Here is a 20,542-nt window from a genome sequence, read left to right as displayed (position 1 = left end):
AGCCAGTCTTCATGGCATACCTTTCAAGTATGGGTGCATTTCCCCCAGAAATAAATGAGTTCTTGCACTAAAATCACTCATACTTGCTAACCAGGACTCCAGTTAGCTCAACAGCATTTACAAGGTACAGAGATAGGACGAAGGATAGAATTGGAGACCCAAGGGTCCCAGGAAACGAACCAGCCCTTTCCAACCTCACCCGTGGCCTCGTCAACATTAAACTTCCCATCCGCACCGCTGGTGCTTCCGAGGAAGCCAGGATGGAGACCTGGAGAGTAAGTGGGCTGTGCGTTGGAAAGGCTAGCACCTAGAACCTCTGTATTTGCACCCCAGGAGCAGGCACCGATGCCAATGTGTTCATCATCATCTTTGGGGAGAATGGGGACAGTGGGACCCTGGCCCTGAAGCAGTCAGCCAATTGGAACAAGTTTGAACGGAACAACACGGACACGTTCAACTTCTCTGACATGCTGAGCCTGGGCCACCTCTGCAAGCTGAGGGTCTGGCATGACAACAAAGGTAACTCCTGCTCAAGGTCAGAGGTGGTGGGGATGGCAGGCCCCAGCTCTCCACCTGAGCCCTTTCCCATCCCCCTGGCTGCATGTTGACCTTTTACTGCAGGGTGACAGGCAACTAAAAACTGTTGATTGTCACCATTTTTACACTTGCATCAGTTAGAAAATGTCCTATGTTTCTGGACAAATTTTAGAAATCAAGCTTCGTTCCTAACACCATTTTCTTCTTCATTGCTCTTCCCCTAATGCCTATCACATTGCCTGGACTATAGTAGGGACTTAATATAGTTTTAATGGAATTTATTTATAGCCATGTTTCACTCTCTCAGATCCATTTCTGGTTTGTTCATGCCTCAGTCACAGGAAACCCACATTTCTCTGGAAACAGAGTTTTCCCCATGCCTAATACTTCAAAAATTGAGTCCTGGCCATGAATCTCAGGACCATGATTAGGTCCTCTAATACCAGCTTCCCCACCTTTTCCCCAGCACTGACTGTGCACATATCTAGACTTGCTCATTTTTCTTGGTGCATTTTTCTTTTATGCCAAAACTTGACTGCCAATTATTTCGTATTTCCTCACAGTCAAAACCCTGGAAGAAAAGGGAGGCCCCTCAGCACCACGGACAGCTGCATACAGGTCCTACTGTATTGTTGGCTGCTGCTTACTGTGGTTTATTACATGCCAGACTCTTCAAAAAGCTTGGTTCCTCTCTTGGTAACTCAAGACTATCTGATTGCCTTCTTCCTATAATGGCTCCTGGGCTTAAAGAAACCCAGAGGCACCAATATTATCCTCATTCCTTTGAAAGCAGAGAAGTGGGCCTCCTCGCGTCCAACCAGAATTTGGATCTGAAAGCAGTGAAAGGAAGATGTCTGTATCCTCACTGAACCCAAGTGGTTGGGATACTAGGGTCAGGAGAGGTACAGGGAAGTCCAGGTTCTGTGCCTAGCTTCCTCTTTATAGTAACTTTCTCCTCCATAGATGGAAGCTTAAATGTTAATATAAGCCAAGACAGCTAAATATGTCCTTAAGCGCTCTCTCTATGCCACATTTTTTCATATTTAGTTTAAAAATATTCAAGCTACATTATGCTTCCCTTGCATAGCAATTTATGAGGACAAAAATATTTCATTTGAGAGCCTTCCACCAAAAAAGTTGTGGATCCCTGAACAGATACCATATAAGTTACAAACATTTAGTTAACTTAATAGTATGGCAGTTATCTCTTTCCTTGATTCTACCTTTCCATCTTTTCTGTTTATCCAGAAATTTTTTAATGAAAAGATTTAAGCCTGCACAAAAGTGAGGGAAATAGTATAATCAGCTTCCACATACCCATCATGTAGATTCAACAGTTATGACTTTTCATACTTGCTTTCCTCTTTTCACTTTTTCTTTTTCTTTCTTGTTTTCTTTTTGGTTGCTATGTTTCCCTTTTAAAAATGAACACTTCTATTTTTTTAACGTTTTTCCATCTCCAAGAGACAGAAAGAGACAGAGCATGAGCAGGGGAGGGGCATAGAGGGAGACACAGAATGCAAAGCAGGCCCCAGGCTCCAAGCCGCCAGCATGGAGCCCGACGTGGGGCTCGAACCCACAAGCCGTGAGTTCATGACCTGAGCTGAAATCAGCCACCAATCAACCAAGCCACTCAGGCACCCCAAAAACGCACATTTCTAAATGAAATCCAGTGCCACTACACTTAAGCGTGACTTCCTTGTGTCGTCCAATTACCACTCCGTATGCAAATTTCCTTAATATGAAAAAATGTCTTTGTATTTTGATTTTGCTTGAATCTGGATGAAAATAAGGTCCACACACACTGCATTTATCTGTGACTTCCCCTTAGTATCTGTTAATGCAGAGCATGCTGACTCCCTTTATTTTTTTTCATGCTATTGGCTTGTCGAAGGAAGTGGGCCCAATGATCTGTAGCATGTCTCTATTCTGGACCTGCCTGTCTACTTCTTCATGGCGTCACCTCCTCTTTATTCCCCATATTTCATACAATCTGGAAGTCAGCTCTAAAGGCTTGCCTGGATTCAGGTTCAACTTTCTTTGGCAAGAATACTTTATAGGTGATATCAGGACTTCTTTACAATGGGAATCGTGTATTTCACATTACACCACAGCAGCTCTACTCTTCCTGATTCTCCCATCCAATAGTGGGTGCAGGGACTATCAGCCTGGTTACCCCAACCACCGCCCCCCACCACCAGTCCCGTAACTCTTCATCTAATGGCTTCATCCAGTAATGATCAATTAGGATTACGAATGGTGATTTTCTAATTGTCCTTTCTTATCCACTTACTAGCTAGAATGCTTTTGTAAAAAAAAAATAAAATAAAATATAATTTTACAAGAGGAGACTGTTTAAGAAACAGACTCGCTCATAATAGGTTTCAGATGAACTCGCTGTGGATCCCCAGGGTCTCCACTCTCAGGCTAGTGCTGGCCACACAGTTAGCCAAGCTGTAACTGTGGGTTTGTCTTCACTAGTGAAAGCCAACCATGTGATATCAGCCTTCCCAGAGCTACCTGTTCCCAGCTACATGTTTGATAAGTTCTTCGTGGAGCTAGTTGTGGTAGGATCCCTGTCAATCACATCCAATATTTTCAAAACAAGACAACTAAATCAGCAATGAAAAAAAGAGCTGAGGGTGAAGTGTGCTTCATCTTAAAGGAGTTAGAGTTTTTATCGTGGTATTTACCATGAAAGGAACAGTTTGTTTATTTTCATAGAATTCTAACTTGAGAAAAGAATTTGGGATGGGTGAGGCAATGCCATGCTTTCAGAGGACAAGGTGAAGGGAGGTGCAGTGGGGTGGGAAGCAACCTGCCACCAAGCACCAGGGCAACATGGGCCAGGAAGATTCCTTCTCTGGTTGTCCATGGATAGAGTTAAAGCCAACCCAGAATCCACCCTTCCCTTCAGCCCACGGCTTTCCTCTGTCACCACCTTGCCTTGAATCCAGGAGATGAAATTCAGGAGTGAAACCTACCTGGGGTGTAAAGCAAGATGAATAGTGTGTTCCAGCAACAGAAATGATCTCATGATGACCCACCTCTCCAATTAATGCCATCCCTCTCCACCAACACTCATGCATACACACACACTCACACACTTATAATTCCCATTGACTCCCACTGGTCATTTTGTCATGATGTGATATGATAGAAAGACCATCATCCCGGAGTCAGAAGAGATGGCATTAAGCCAGTGATTCTCAAGGTGTGGCTCTGGGACCAGCAGCATCAGCATGACCGGGGAACTAGTTAGAGATGGAAATTCTTGGACCTCACCACAAACCCAGTCAATCGGAATCTCTGGGAGAGGGGGGGGCCTCAGTAATCTATTTCCACAAGCCTTCCAGGTGATTGCAGTGCAGGTGCTAGTTCTCAGCCTTGGGTACACATTGAAATCACTGGGCAGCTTTAAAGGCTATTGATACCTCAGTCCTACTCCAGAGATTCTACTGTAGGTGATTTGGGTAAGGCCTGGATAGTAGAATCAGCCTCTCTCTCTCTCTCTCTCTCTCTCTTTCTCACACACACACCTTCCAAAAGGACCAACATTTTGGTTTCTCATTCTCTGCCTTCCTTTTTACTTGCCTCGCCCTTTCTCTGTTCCACTCTGGAACCCTGTAAGAACCCCTCCAGCAGGTCTTATGGACATCATTTCCAGACTGAACACATTGGGGATTATTAAGCAGTTTAATTAGTTTCATGATATTATCAGGAATCGTCTCAGAAAGCAACCAATTTATAACCTTATGGGCGGAACTGGCCCTAGTGTAGAAAAGTAAAACGATTATTGAGATTTTTTAAAAAGTTTATTGATAAAGTAACTCACCGCTCTTTTAACTCAACAGAAGTGTTTTAAATTTTAGCATAATTGTTTTAGCACTCATTGTTTCCCACTTCAGTTGAGATTCACATTTAAAAAAATATATGAAGTACTTTTTAAACCCAGAATTGAAGTATCCTAGGACTGCCAATATGCATGCCCTGCCCAGAGCCTCCACATCTGTCACCCACCCCAGAAGTCCCGTGACTGAAGTGTGTGTCCATCTTTCTGTGTCTTTGTGCTTGTAAGACCTTAATGCTTTTGGATCTACAGATGTTGCTGTCAGCAGATGTTGCTGTGGGCAGTGTCCAGTCCTAGAGAATGGCTTTTTGGTGTGGACATTGGGGTGGTCCCCACACCCCCTGGTGACCTTAGAGGGCCAGACATTAGAGTAGAGTATATACAAGCCTTCCTTGTGAGGTTGCCTTGTGAACATACGATGAGCAGCACGGATCATCACCATAACCTGTCACACCACTGGATTTCCCCCCACTGGTGGCAGGTGCTTTGGCTCTCAGAGTGCTCAGGGACTTGGAAGGGTGGAGAGTAACTGAACTGGTGCATGGTACAAATAATACGCAGCTGCCACAGCAAATGCACACGGACTTATACTTGATGGCTGTGATTTGGGGGGAGCACTTTTGAAGGACGCCCTGCCAGTTAGCACAGAAGTAGCTGTATGTTCAATATTAGGCCAAGACCTTTCAAGTTTCACATATACCCTGACGAAATAGCAGCTTCTTATTCATTCTGTAACTGCCGAACAGCCAAGGTCCTCAAAGTCCTAACATACACATTCAGCATCCACTGAGCAGGTACTACCTGCCAGTTGATATGCAAGTCATTAGGGAAACAAAAACAAGTAAGACCAGGTCCCTGTCCCCAGAAGCTCGTGGTCAGGAGAGGAGACACATGTAAACAGTGATGACACAGGGTGGTCAGGATGTGGCCAAGGCAGGTGCAGGGTGCTGTAGGAGCAAGGAGGACATCAGATACAGGCCTCCTGAGCAATCAGGGGACACCAGGGAAGGCTCCCCAGAGGAAGTGATGCCTGCAGTGATTCTGAAAGGATAATGGGCATGAACTAGGTGGATACTGGTGTCAGGAAGAATAGGATTCATCCTTCAGCTGTGTGAACTCCCAGGAAGTCAGTGACCCCACTGTGAATCTGACGAAGGCCATGAGCCCTCTCCTTGGTGAATGTGGAATTATGTATAGCACAATTTCTCAGGGCCCTTAGACTGCTTCATGCCTATACGCAAATCTTCCAAGGGCCCATGAACCCCAGGTTAAGGATTTTGCGAAGAGAATTATATGCTTGGGGCTAGAGGAGCCCTCAGAGATCGTCTAACCCACCTCCTCATTTCGTTAACAAGGAAACCAAGGCCCAGAGAAGACAGAGAACTTGTGCGGGGCCACACGGCCAGTGGGCTGGGGGTAGCAGAAAGGTGAAAGCGCATTCGGCTCCCAATCCCCATCACGTCTCTTCCCCAGGGATCTTTCCTGGCTGGCACGTGAGCTACATCGACGTGAAGGACAACTCGCGTGATGAGACCTTCCGCTTCCAATGTGACTGCTGGCTCTCCAGGAGTGAGGGTGACAGGCAGACGCTCCGTGACTTTGCCTGTGCCAACAACGAGATCCGTGATGAGCTGGAGGAGACCAGTACGTGGCGGGGTGGGTGGGGGTGGGCACCCAGGTGTGATTCCTGGGCTGAAGCTTCAGAGTTAAACGCGAGGTAGCTCAGGACGGGATGGGAATGGTGTTGGTAAGTCTGAAGGAGAGACCCTTATAGCTGGAGGGGAATCAGATGTGCAGTGAAGGAAAGAGTCTTGGGAAGGTACCTAAATAAACACCCTAAGTGTTACTCAGTGAACTTGGAACAGCCAGGACACTGCTACCAAATCTTGGCCCCAATCATGGGGATTAATTAGGTAGCAGGAAAAACACTGGGGACAAGCTTACCCTGTCCCGAGGGCCAGGCTGGGCACTTTGGTGGGAAGCCTTCTCTGGGTTGTTTTTATATCATGGGCTCCATACAATTGGTACCTGTGGCCACAGCTGACAGATCAAGACTTCTGGAAACCGAATTTGCAGGGGGAGCCAGCATCCCCATCGGCCACTTTCTTTGATCCTTCCTCAGGTGATATTTAAAGGGAAAGAGTTTAAATTGATCCCTAAAGTGGCTGGCCATCCAGGACTAGGGAGTTGTTTCTTTAATACAGATGCCGGCGTCTGGGTCCAACAGATTCAAAGAAACCTTATCAAAGGCAGAGCCCGTTGTAAGGAAAGGATTTTTTAACCTTAGTTTTTAAGGGAACACTAACTGCAGTAAGGGGTGAACCCTCAAATCTCAATGGCTTAACAAACCAAAATGTATTTCTCACTCATGTGATAAACCATACAGTGTGGTTGTTGGCAGGAGACCTTCCACGCTGTGATTGGGGGACCCAAGCTCTTTTGATCTGTGTCTCTGCCATTTTCAACATTCTTGGAAAAGGGAGAAGAGTGTGGAGTAGGCATACTCGCCTACCTTCTTAACGAATTGATTGACTTTCTATTGGTGAGAACTAATCACTTGACTCCATCTAGATGCAGGGAAATGTAGTGCCCAGGTGGACAGCCCTTGGGGGTGGGGGGAAAGGAAAGGAAGCACGGATCTCTGGTAGAAAGCCCCCCCCCCATGTTGGCCACACCATCCAAACTACCCAACGATGAGATTAGCGGCTCTCAGAGGTAGTGAGCCCCGTGTCCCAGGGAGCACCCAAAGGAGGGGCCAAGCACCCCCTTGTCAGGCTTACTGCACAAGGATGCCTGCCCTAATTCAGAGTGTGGACTCCCAGCTTCTGTAAACCACACTCAGCTGAGGAGTTACTGGGTGCCCAGTTTCATTGTAGATGCTGTGAGTGGCACACACCACTTTGTGACCTCCAGTTTGTGTTGACCTTTGCCCATGGTAAGTCTCCCTGTACAACTATAAGCTCCCAGAGGTCAGGGACAGAGTCGCTCATTGTTGTAGCCTTCTGCAGCTCTGTAGGCTTTGGGACTCGGTGTGCTGTCACTGCTCAGGGGATGGAAGAAGAGGCGGTCCTTTTCCTTGGAGCCTCATAATCCCGTTAGAGGGAGACGCTGAAGCCCCTTACGCGGTAGGAATGCTTAAGCCCCTGACCCACGTGCCAAGATAAGCGCTAGAGGCTCCTCGGGCCACTGGCGTCCAGGGGAGGAGAGATTCGTGATGCTCAGAGCATAATCACTGAGTCTCCTTCACAGATTTCCTGCCAAACAGCTGCTAAGACCTGCGAGGGTTGAGTTGGCAGGGAGATTGCAGAGGGGAGGCGGCACTTGCGTTAGCTCCGGAAGGATGTTACAGACTGGAGATTGGACGGCAAGGGCACGGAGCCCGGGAGCCGGCCTGGATGACTGGTCTTTACTGAGAGGCTGTGGAGGGCAGAGGGGCACCCTCTAGGAGTCCATAGAGGAACAGACGGCCACCTCTGTGTCCTCAGATTGGAGGGTCATCCTGGGGAGAGCCACAGACACAGCCGGAGCCGAACATCCCAATCCTCAGCTACCTTTATGTAACCATTTGGCAAAGATTTACTGAGCACCTACTAAGTGCCACAGCCTATTCTGAGTCCTGGGACACACCAGTGGATAAAACAAAGACCCGGCCCTTGTGGCACTTACTCTCAGTGTCTGTGACCCCTGGGGCGCCTCTCGGCACTCAGCTTGTGAGAACAACAGCCTCTCATACTCAAACAGCTTCATATGTGCAAAGCACTCTACACCTCTGTTCTCATTAGATCCTCACAGTCCTACTCCCACCCCGTGAGCTAGATAGGGTACAAATTCACACCTCTATCCCATGGTAAGAAAAACAAAAACCCAGAAAGGCGAAGTGACACATCTAAGGCCCATTGACAGCTGGTACAACCCAGGTGACCTGATTCTTAGACCGGGGCTCGCTGCACCGCTGCTGGCTGCCTTGTCTTTATTGGGCCTGGCTGCTACTCCAGATGGGTCGATTGCCCCACCTGCCTCGGCCCCCTGTTCCCTACCTTCACCTCCAACTCCTGTTAGCAGCTCCAGAAGCTGTTCCCAGCCCTCTTCAAGCACCTGCCTCTACAGATGACTCCAATGCGCAGCAGAGCTGAAAGCCATTGGCAGCCTTTAAATAACACTGACATCTGGGTCCTACTCCCAAATTCTGTTGCGATTAATCCGGAGTAGGCCTGGGCAATAGGATTACCTGCTCATGCGTGCACACACACATGCATGCACACTTGCACATGTGCCCACATGGTCACGCTCACGCGCGTGCACACATACACCCTTGGGAGGACAAAATAGATCTGTCTCGCTGGGACGTCCTCCAGCAGGACCGGTGCTTCCCTCTTTACAGCCCTTCCCCTCCCTGTTCTCCCTCCCTTGACACCTTTAGGGCTGCTCAGTCAGCCTTCTCTGCAACATTTCCAGCCCAAATATAGTCCATTTTGATGGCCAGCTCCCCAGGGGATGGGGGACTTCACCGCATCACCGGGCAGCTCTAGAAGATGCTAGAAAACCCATCTTTATACTCACGTTCTTGAAGCTTCCATTCTTTGGCAGTCCCAGTGGAGTCAAACAGAAAATTTCAGGAGTGGCCAGGACTCGTGGCTGTGTGTGTCTGAACCCCAAACCTAAGCTGGCTCCAGCAGAGAGGAAGCGTGTTGCTTCCCAGAACTCCAAGGCTCGGGCGGAGCTGGTTTCCACTTGGCTGTCTCCAGAGGCTCCAGTCATCTCAGTACATCCCCGTCTCCCCTTTCGTCTCAGCTCTGCTTCTTCCTGTGCATCGTGGGAAGACGGCCACTGGGAGCCCCAGCCCCACAGCCTTCTACTTAACAGCCTCAGTGGAAGGGGAGAGTGTCTCCCACGGGAAGATTCTGGCTGGCCATGCGAGCCACACTGCAGGAGCTCCTGAGAGTGGAGACACTCCTGACACTGTGAGGTGGGCAAGGTGATCTGGAGCAGGAAGTTCCGGAAGCCCACTGGCGTCCTGCTGGCACTCCACAGTGTCACGTGCCCTGCAGTTCTTGCCTCGAGACGAACACCTGTTTATCCAGCACCTGCCCACATGATGGGGGGGCCCTCAACTATTTGCTCATCTCCCTCTGCAGATGCCATGCCCGGAGCAAGATTTCAAGGGTGGTCTGCTCTCCTCTCTCCTGTCTTGCCACTTGAACTACACTCGTGCCCCAAGAGCCTGTGGTGGCTTTGCTGGCGGCCCCTTAGTGCTGGTGCCTCCCACGATGGCTGCTGAGCCCCTCTCTCCAGCTGAGCTTGTCCTGTGGGTGTGCTGACCCCACGGATGACCTTACACTGATCCCCACTAGCCTGGGCTCCCCACTGCCCCCATTCTTTCAGGTCCCTAACGCTCCTCTGTCCGTTTCCCCCCAGCAACATAGACACAAAGTTGAGAATCACGCCTTCCACATTTGTATCAAGCTGTCGATGAAATACTGGGAAAGGGGGCAAGGTGAACTAAGCTCATTGAAACTTCTTCTCCTCAAAAGACCGCAGATGCCCCTGGCAACATTTGTTCCTAATCTTTCTAAACATCTTTGCTGATGTACCTTAACCCAGGACCATCAGGAAAGAATGGTCTGTTTGCACCCCATCTGCATTTGTTCTCAAATCTCAGACTTGAGTTCACCTAGTGAGCCCTGGGTTCCTAGCGCCCCTGCCTCCTCCCCCAGGCGCTGACAAACCACATCCTCAGCAAAGCCCAGGACCCACTTTGAACTCAGGGGTATTGGGTTTGCAGAACTCACCCCGCCCTCTGTGGGGAAGGCGTGAGACCTGACAGTGGCTCGGCCATCGGTCGGCCCCAGCCTCCTGGGCTGGGGTCTATACGGACCCACAGAGCCCCACCTTCTTCAGGAGTTCTATGCTGTCCGTGGCTCTCCTGCCCTCTCGTCGGCGACCTGCCTCTTTGTCAGGATTGCTTCCACGCGTCTCAGCAGCACGCACTGTCCTGGAGAGAAGCCGCCAGGGCAGAAGGGCTAGCGATACACTGAGCTACAGACACAGCGGCGCCTCGTCTCCCTTGTCTGTATCACGTCCCTGGGAGAGCCGTGCGGAAAGAGCTGTCCTGTGCATCCAGAGTCCCAACCCCTCAACGAGTCCTTTACTGTGGCAAGAGCCATATGCACAGGGGACACTCTGACCGACATTGGTTGTGTCCCGTGTGCCAGCTCCGAGTCTGGCCTGGTCCCTTGGGAGTGGGAGCTGGGTCCCGTGAACTCCCATCCCCTCCCCCCTCAGTCTTTGCCTGCGCTCCTCCCTCTGCCTAGAACCTCCTTTCATCTTCCGCAGACGGGAATCCTGGCTCCGTCTTCAAGCACAAGCTCAAACGCGACCTCCTTCCTGAAGCTTCCTGTGGCCCAACCATTCATTCATTCACTCCACAAATACTTATTGAGTTCCTGCATGCCAGGCACTGTTCTGGGCACTTGGGATCTATCAGTGAGCAAAACGAAGGCCCCTACCCCCCTGGAGCTCACATTAGGGTGGGAGGGGGAGTACAGGAAACAATAAAATAAGCAGCAAACCACATAGCATGTTAGGAGGTAGCAGGTGATAAAGAGAATGTCATGGAGCCCCTTAAGGCCACCCGGGGGTGCTGGGGGCAGGCGAGTTGCCATCTTAGGGTGGGTGGGGCAATCTCCACGAGCAAAGTGAGAGAAGTTGGAAGCACTCCAGGGGAACAGTCACCCCAGGGCTCCAGGGACAGCAGGGGGGCAGAGGGCCCAAGTGGGGGGGGGGCAAGGGGGAGAGCAAATGCGAGGAGACAGAGCTGGGAGAGGTAATGGGCAGCTCATTTGTCCTCTCACCTGGAGCTACTTCAGCCCCTTGTTGCAAGGTTAGCACATCCCATCTGTGGCCTGTGGTAGTCAGTGTGTGCCTGGGGCTGCAGGTGGAGCTCTAGGGCCACCCCCCCCCCCAGAGTCTAGCCCCATCCTGACCCTTAGCACCGACATAACAAATGTTGCTGAGTGAATGCAGACATGCTCAAACGAGGCGCAGGGGAGGGGTGCGGTGGTGCTGGGTGCGACTCGGCCTTGAGACAGGGCAGAACCTGACTGCATGTGGATAGGGCTCAGGGCTCTCCTGGAGTCTGGACTGCCTGTAGCTTCCCCCTCACTTCTCCCTCTCTGCCCTCTTTCTGCACGGGATCTCCGTTTTGCATCTCGGGGTGGGGGGGTGCTATCCATCCCTGAGAGCCAGGCCCCAGCACCTGTCCCAAAAAACTCCCCACCGCCTGCTTCCTGGTGTTTCACTCCCAGCAGCTCCATGGTCACCAGGCAGAGTGGCTGCTCTATAAATAAAAGACATGCTTATGGCGGCCAGACTGGGGCAGGTTTTTGTTGTAGTGCCTCCTTGTGGGGACTCCAGCCTATCACCAGGCTGTGGTCTAAGATCAGATGGAGGACAGAGAAGCTGCTTCCCCCAGCTGACCTTCTCCCACCTTCTCCGCTGCAGCCTACGAGATCGTCATAGAAACGGGCAACGGAGGCGAAACCAGGGAGAACGTCTGGCTCATCCTGGAGGGCAGGAAGAACCGATCCAAAGAGTTTCTCGTGGAAAATTCTTCCCGACAGCGGGCCTTTAGGAAGTAGGAAGAGGGGGTTCCCACTGGGGAGTGAGGGGGGTGGGGTGGGTAAGAGAGGGACTCCCAAAATCAACCCCCTTGGTGGGTGCCCTAAGTATGCAAATGGGCCTAAACTGCAAGCACTTAATTGAGTACCTACTTTGTGCCAATCCTATGCGAACTCCTACGGATGGATGAAACAGGAAATTTATAAAAGGGAAAGGGGGAGATTGCCACGCAAAGAGAGGCCAGTATAAGAGAGGAGAATTTAATTATTCCAACCACTAAAAGGAGAGGATAATTCTGTAACCAGACAGAGGTGCCAATATCACCACCGTGACAATCCTACTACAATATATCAATATATTAAAGTAGCACATTGTACACCTTACATTTACACGGGTTTGTGTCAAATATATTTCAGTTTTAAAAAGTTAATGGACAGCTACAGCAAACATTAGTAATTAATTAATTAAAGAGAGCCCGCTGTGCGGCAGGACCAGGAATCATTGCGGACCCCATCCAAGTCCGTGCAGACCTCACAGTCTGGTCTGCAAGGGAGCCGTGTAAGAGAGCACAGACTAAGTTCTACTTAGGAGGAGGAAGGGAGGAGAGAGCCTCTTAGATGCTTTGTAGGAAAATCAAAATCGGGTCTCGGGAAAAGGCGCTTCTCACCCCTCCTGGTTGACAGGCACAGCCGGGAAACCTCAACTTCTCCTCCACACCAGAGCCACCCCTGAACTGCCCAGATGCCCACTTCATTTCCCCGCTCCCCCAGAACTGCTTACAGAAGTCTCCCCCTCCTGTGACCCACGGCACCTTGCATTTGAACTCCCTCTGCATCGGGATGAAGTATGAGCTCCTTAGACTGGCACCCGCAGACCACCACAGATGGCCGCACCCCATCTTTTCCATGGCTGCTTCCCTGACTGGACCCCAACTGCAGCCGAGCCAACACACCCCCCACAGATGCCTCCTTGCCCTCAGTCCCCATCCCGTGACTTCACCAAGTCAAGTCCACCTCAGGGGCCTCTTCCCTCCCTCCCTTTGCTGTGCTCTCTGAATCCCCACCACCGTCCCCAGCCTAACCCTCAGGGCCTCGCCCTCCTCCCACCTCTGTCTGCTTCGTGATGTTACCACCCCCTCCTGCTGGGACCAGGCTGTGGTTGTCTTGTTCCAGAATGACACTGAACCCCTCCAAGAATGCAGGGCTGACATCAGGTCATGGTTGCCATTCTATCCCTCCTCCTTAGACCAGTGCCTGGAATGCAGTAGGCTTTCAATAAAGGCTCACTTCCTACAGCGGACATCGGCATCTCTTATTAGAAGCCATGCTTTTGTGTCCTGCAGGGGGACCACGGACACGTTCGAGTTTGACAGCGTCTACTTGGGGGACATTGCCTCCCTCTGCGTGGGCCATCTCGCCAGGGAGGACCGGTTCATCCCCAAGAGAGAGCTGGTCTGGCACGTCAAGACCATCACCATCACCGAGATGGAGTACGGCAACGTGTAAGTACCGTGCCTCCACCCCTCCCCCCGGAAGGGCTGCTCCCTCCGCACAGCGGGACGGGGCTAGACCACGGGCAAGACGCCAGGACCCAGGGAGCTGTCCCCTTCGAGGCCACCTCGTTCAGGAAACTTACGAGATAGGGAGGGAAAGGCAGCCGTACTCTTTTGGAGCTTTCTGAGCCATAGGCCTACCCTCAGAGGCAGGGACTCGGCCAGATGAATTTGAGGGCTCCAGCCTTTTAATCCAGGGACGCTTCCTTGGAAGAAGTAAGCCAAACAAGACCAGACAGCGGACGCTTCCCTTCCCTCCCCCTCCCATCACTGTGCGATGACAAAGAAATACAGCTTTGAAGCCTGATGCTTCCACTGGCACAGTGAAAGCCCTGCCATCCTTGTGGGCAGAGTGGGGATCAGAGCCCAACTGGAGTAATCCCATGGCCCACCTGCCTCTGAGGACCCCGGATAAGGAGCTTTGCATTTCCCCCACCAGGGCCTTCTGGAGACTCAGGCATTTCTGAAGGATTAAGGGTTTTAGTTACCTGGGTAACAGTCCACAGCCATCAGTTTTTCTAATTAAAACCACTTGGTTACCACGTTGGATGCCAGAAAGAGCCCCGAGGCCCTGGAAGGCAGGAACAACAGTGTGAAGGCACCGGGAGAGGAGGAAGGGGAAGCCGAGGGCAGTGCTTGCCTCTGGGAGGCTAGACCCGAGGAGTGAGTGACAGGTGACACGTGCAGCTCCCGGGGCCAGCCTGCCACTGCTCGCTGGGTCACCCCCCCAGAGCTGCTGCCACCCGCTCCCCGAGCTGGCCCTGCCCCTGGCGACGCCTTCACGGTGAGCACAGCAGACCGGTGCAGGCTCAACCCAGGCAGCGCCCTCGGCTGCCCTCTCTGGCCTCAGGAGCTCAAGTCGCTCAAAGCAGTGTCTCTCCACGCTCCACCTGTGACAGTAGGCTCCCTGGGATGCCCAAGCTTCCCCTTTGGGAATCGGTCAGGAAGGGCTGTGACTTGTAAACTTCTGTCTTGACCAACTCAGGCTGCCGTATCAAAATGCCACAGACCGGGTGGCTCCAATAGCAGACCTCTTTTTCTCGCAGTTTTGGAGGCTGGAAGTCAGAGGTCAGGGAACCAGCATGGTTGGGTGCTGGTGAGGCCTTTCTCCCTGGCTTGCCGCGTCGTCATGGCAGAGAGAGAGAGAGAGAGAGAGTGTTATCCATTGCTCTTTTAGTGAAAAACCAGCCGGTTACAGTAAATCCTGCCAGACTTGCTGGTCCTGGCTGCCTGGAGCGATTACTGATGGAGACTTGAGAGCTGAGACATAGAGGCCCAGAGGAGTTACCACCTCACCCAGCAAGTCGGGCCCAGGGCAGAGCCCCTTCTGCAACCCAGCACTGCCTGCCAACCACATCGAGTATTGCTACCGATACCACACCTCTGCAAGCCCCACCCCCCAAAAAAACCAAACAGTACAAGAAAATACAATATAATACAGTGCAACACTATGCAATAATAAGAAATAGTCTTCCCTCGAGTTAGCTTTAAACCAGCCATGGTGGCTGTAAGAAAGACACCGAGCCAAAAATCTCAGCACCACCAAGCACCTTCCAGTCTCAGAAGGAAGGGGAAATACGAGCTCAGCCCGGGAGCTTCCTACCCCACAGTCCTGGGGCCGAGTTGTAGAATTTCTCATCCAGGGAAAGAAACCACCATTCCCACACCCTCAAAAGAGGGTGGCCTTTTGTCAGTATGTCACTAGGCCTGGAGGGGGAGGAAGGGATGTCCGTGGAGTGGGGGCTCTGCCCAAAGGGAAGGGGGTGCAGAGAGTCCAGACCCCGAATACTAGAACTGTCACGAAGTCAGCTGTGTGGCCTCAGGCAGTAACCCGTCACCTCTCTGTGCTGTCTCCCTCCGGGAAGAGAGCTGGATGTTCACTGGAGTCTGGCTCCGGGGGAAGGACAACAGGGGTCCAGCTCAGGGAGCTCTCGGAGGTCATAGTGCACCGGCCTGTGCAGGTCTCGAGCTTGGTTCCTTCCTGATGGATGGCATACATGCGTCCACAGTTCCTTTCCAGCCACCACATTAACCGTACCGTTTGGACTTCCAGGAGTTACAAATGAATTTAATCTCACTCTCCTGTAAACACAGGAGTCTCCAGCTTTCATCTTTCAGCCGGTTCCAGTGGGGACTCCTCCTTAGGGTGTGCCGTACCTTCTAAGGTTCTCCTTTGCACTGAGACCCTCCGGATTCGATGGAAGGCCACACCCAGGGGCTTTTCTTTCTTTCTTTCTTTCACCAAATATAACTTCATTGTTTTATCTCAATACCATATATAATACCCAGCCATTATAAAAATTCAAATAATACAAATCGTCTTTTAAGTAAAACTTCCCGAAAGCCCTACCCATCAGAGACAGCCACCGTATGAGTGTTTGGTGACCCCGCTCTCTCTGACACTTTTCTAACATCTCACAAACGCTGTTCACAGAAGTGTGATCCTATTTACATGTTTTTCAAATATATTTAATTTTTCATTTGTTATTTTTTGCTTTTGTCATTAGTCTTTCTGATGTCCCTACCCTCCTTTCCAGTGGGTCCACACCTAGAGTCATGACCCCACGGAGCTCTAGGGTCCCACATCTTGGTGATCTTATATGTATGAGAAACGTTTTCCTTACGGGTCTACTAGGGAATATTTTTCAGCCATTAAAAATAATGAATTAAATATGTACCAGATGACTTGGAGCGATTCCCGGGAAAAGCAAGATATGGGAAAACACATATTATATGATGCCATTTTGTAAAGGGAACACTGACATCCCACATATGTCTGTGTCTGTGTGGGTCTGTGCATGGTTGGGTGAAATGGAAGGAAATCTGGCAAGATACACCCGCAACTGTTCCATGGGTTATCTGAGGTAAAGGTGGGATGTGGAAGTGGAAAGGAAGGAGGGAAAAGGAGAGAGAGCCAAGCGAAAAGGGGAAGAAGAAGAGTGTATTTAGAAAAACACGCATGTGATCACATGATTTGTGCATTTATAGAGAATTATGTATATCAGTCAGCATTTGCATAAAGAAATACATTTTTAAAGAACGTCTAAACAAAGATTGAAGTTATATCCCCCTCCGAGAAAGTGTGGTATGTAACAACAATCCGAATTTATCAAGTGATGAACTGGGGGAAGAGAGATCTCGAAACAGAATATGGATTTCCTGCCAGTGTCTTTCCGTGGCTGTCTCCTCAGGTGGCGAGGCAGGCTGGCTCTGGGCCTGCTCTGGCTCACCTTAGGCAGTGACTTAGTTTCCCCTTCTGTGAAATGGGAGGATGATGCCTGAAGCTCCGGGTTGTCATGGGAGCCAACGAGATGCAAGGGTGCAAAGCCCCGGTCGGCACTGAGGAAGCAAGCAGAAAATCCTGCTTTTTTTGCGGTTATGGATTTTCATCTAAAAGGGGTCTGATTTTGCACCGTTGGGCACACCCTTTTAGGGATGCATTCCTGAAGTCATCAGTCAGTGCCAGGACAGCTTATTTCCAAAGCTGTTAAAATATCAGCAGTTGGGAGCAGGAAGAAACCATAGCAGTTGTTCAGTTCAAACCTCTAGCATTGCCAATGGGAAAATCAAGGTCTGGGTAGGAGACGTGGCTTGCCCAAGGTCACAAGAGTAGCAGGTGACAGGGCTGGAGTAGACCCAAGGCCCCCTTGCACTCCAGGCAGCATTTTCCCACTGTGCCTCCTGACTTCCTCTCTTGTAATTAATTATTAGACTAACTACCATTACCCAGAGGGTAAAATTGGGGGTGTGGAAGGTGGGGATAGAGAGGGGACCTTTTGGTCCAAGACCATTACTCTTGGCCCTGTACTTGCTTCTGCTTATGGCACTGCTTCAGTAGAGGATTTTCTCTTACCCCTTGCACCCCTCAGACCATGAGCATGTGCATGTACGTGTTTTCACGCACGCACACGCGTGCGTGCGTGCACACACACACTCATACTTTAACTCAGCCCAGTGCGAGGGATTTGGGACGTTTCCACTTGGCTTTGCCTGGATCCCGCAGCTGTCCCTGAAGGTGAGAATACCAGGTACAAACATTCATCAGTCCCTTTGAAAGAGCAAGGGGACCAGCACGGTTGGCACGGAGTGAGCTTAGTTAGACAAGGCCAGGTGCTCGGTCAGAAAGGCAAACGGCAGGCAGAGGGTCCAACCACATAGGGTCTTGCAGCCCTTGGTAAGGTGGTGATTTTTACTTAATCTAAGAAGCCATTGGAAGGTTCTGAGTAGAGGAATTGCATTCTTGGACTTACATGTCCACGGGGTCACTTGGCTGCTGTGGAAAGAATGGACCACAGATAGCAGAAGCAGGGAGACCAGCTAGGAGGCCGACTTAGGAGGGAGGAGGTGGTGGTGACTTGGACCAGACGAGTGGCAGGACAGATAGTGAAATACTGCATACTTTTTCAAGTGGCTGATTCTGGACCTATTTTAAAGGTGGGATTTGCTGGTAGATTTGATGTGGAGTGGGGTGGGGGGATGGAAATGAAAGAATCAAGGAGACACTGGAAGAGTAGAGATGCCTCTCGCCGTGGGTTTTAACACAAACAAGACCCCATCCTTATATTTTTTTTAAATTTTTTTTTAACATTTATTTATTTTTGAGACAGGGAGAGACAGCATGAACAGGGGAGGGTCAGAGAGAGGGAGACACAGAATCTGAAGCAGGCTCCAGGCTCAGAGCCCGATGCAGGGCTAGAACTCATGGACCGAGAGATCACGACCTGAGCCGAAGTCGGCCGCTTAACCGACTGAGCCACCCAGGCGCCCCCCCATCCTCATATTTTAATGCAGACATTTCCGACCCCATCTCCTGCCACCTGGAGAGGGGATCATTCATGGCCCAGGGGGCCCGGGGGGAGGGTGAGAGCCTTGGCTGGTATCCACTGAGCCTCCTCTGTCCCTGCTAGGTACTTCTTCAACTGTGACTGCCTCATCCCCCTCAAGAGGAAGAGGAAGTACTTCAAGGTGTTCGAGGTCACCAAGACGACCGAAAGCTTTGCCAGCAAGGTCCAGAGCCTGGTGCCGGTCAAGTACGAGGTCATTGTGACGACGGGCTACGAGCCGGGTGCAGGCACCGACGCCAATGTCTTCGTGACCATCTTCGGGGCCAACGGGGACACGGGCAAGCGGGAGCTGAAGCAGAAAATGCGTAACCTCTTCGAGCGGGGCAGCACCGACCGCTTCTTCCTGGAGACGCTAGAGCTGGGCGAGCTGCGCAAGGTGCGGGTGGAGCACGACAGCAGCGGCTACTACTCGGGCTGGCTGGTGGAGAAGGTGGAAGTCACCAACACCAGCACCGGAGTGGCCACCATCTTTAATTGCGGCCGGTGGCTGGACAAGAAGCGAGGCGACGGGCTCACCTGGAGAGACCTCTTCCCTTCCGTCTGAGGGGCCGGAGGCTCTCGATCCCACCGTCTCGCCGAGATGCTCCTGACCACAGCCTGCTGCCTCCACCTTGGCTTTCAGCAGGCCTTTCTCAGAGCCTCCTGGGACCGGGACTGGGCGCCAGAAGGGTGGCATGGGTGGCGCGGTGGCCCGGAACTTCACGGTTCTCCAGAGGCCGCTGCAGGGGACTACTTGTGGGCCCCGCCCCTCCTCAGTCCCCTGGACCTACAGGAACCAATCACCGCGTGTCGGAATCCCTGGCTGCACAAAAATAACTTTCTGCGCTTTCTTTTCCAGTGACAGCAGTGGCCAGGCTGAGACTTGCCAAGTGTAGATGGGAAACTGGGGCTTCACCCAGGGGAGAGAAGTGGGGAAGAGGAGGCCGTCGAGGTGGTGTATTTGAAGAGAAAACTAATTAACACGTTTTTCCCCCCAAAGCTGGGCTAATTAAATTTTTTACTGACCACACCCCACGAAGAACTCATCTTGGCATCTGCTCACGAAGAAATGCATCCTTTCTCCCAGTTTCAATGACTCCAGTGGCAAACAGAGAAAAGCAGCAGGAGGAACTGTTTTAGCCCTGGCGGGGGGTGGTTTATAAGCCTGCAAAAAGGTACGTGATTCTGTCCATCATTTATGGGAAACTCTGTGCCAGGTGCCCACTGGTTGTTCTAACCTGTGAGAACACAGTTGAGACCCACAGACCTGAACAGAAGGTGATGGGGTGGGGGTGGGGGTGGGGGTGGGGACAGAGAGGGACACAAAATAAAGGTGCAGTCTCTGCCCTCCAAGGGATATGACCTTGATGACGAGGCTGCAGGAGAAACACACACACACACCCTCCCTCGTGGACAGTCACGAAGGGATCTGCAATGCAAGATCCTTGCAAGGCAGCAAGAGTGCCTCAGGTCTCAGCACCTGACTTCTGATTTTCCTGGCGAAGCAGGACTGAGTGGAAAGGAAGTCTTCCTATAGGAGGGCACCCCCCACCCCCGTCACCCTGTGTCCTGTAGCCCAGACAGGTGTAAACTCTTATCGAGGCTGATGGGTCTAAAGCAAGTTCCAGGAGCTCCCAGAGACCCTTGGAGAAAGGCTGAGTTTGCAAGCGCTGGCTCAGAGGCAGCCAGAGAGCTTGGGCGAGCTTGGGCACATTATTTCATCTCCTGGGGCCTCAGTTTCCTCACTTGTCCAACAGGGACAATGATAGCAGCTACTGCATAGGTCGTCATACAGACTAAAATAAATTAATCTGCGGGCAGTTTAATTCAGCACCTGCACTGAAGGGTATGTCCATCATGTTGAACAAGCGGGCCTCCGGGGAGCTGGGGTGGTGGGGGTGGGGGAGAAGTAGTCATGAAACACCTTTATTTGTATCTTTTTCCGTGGAACTGGCCTCCGCCCAGCCCCAGCACCCCATGCCCCCGATGAACAGTTAGCCAGGCCTCGGCTCTTCTGAACTCTCTTAGGTCGTAAAAAGTGCAACCACCGCCTTAAAAGTCACAAAGCCTATTACAGGTGTGTAATTTAAATGTCTGGCTCTGGGGGTGCCTGGGAGGCTCAGTCGGTTGAGCGTCAGGTCATGATCTCGCAGTTCCTGAGTT

General features: G+C 51.3%; 1 protein-coding gene across 1 annotated transcript in view; it reads left to right on the top strand.

Moving 5' to 3' along the window:
- The window catches only part of LOXHD1 (lipoxygenase homology PLAT domains 1), a 153,017-nt gene extending 133,194 nt beyond the window's left edge, over positions 1 to 19,823 (top strand). The window contains exons 36-40 of the mRNA XM_043557181.1: positions 334 to 519; positions 5,861 to 6,031; positions 11,888 to 12,020; positions 13,347 to 13,505; positions 18,464 to 19,823. Of these exons, the coding sequence (XP_043413116.1) occupies positions 334 to 519; positions 5,861 to 6,031; positions 11,888 to 12,020; positions 13,347 to 13,505; positions 18,464 to 18,944 (1,130 nt within the window). The 3' untranslated portion in view covers positions 18,945 to 19,823. The remainder of the gene's footprint in view (positions 1 to 333; positions 520 to 5,860; positions 6,032 to 11,887; positions 12,021 to 13,346; positions 13,506 to 18,463) is intronic.
- The last annotated feature ends 719 nt before the right edge of the window (positions 19,824 to 20,542 follow it).

This window comes from Prionailurus bengalensis, chromosome D3, assembly GCF_016509475.1.
Source record: "Prionailurus bengalensis isolate Pbe53 chromosome D3, Fcat_Pben_1.1_paternal_pri, whole genome shotgun sequence".
Lineage (NCBI taxonomy): Eukaryota > Metazoa > Chordata > Mammalia > Carnivora > Felidae > Prionailurus > Prionailurus bengalensis.
The sequence above is the reverse complement of the archived record's forward strand: the minus strand, read 5'-3'. Positions and strand labels throughout refer to the sequence as shown.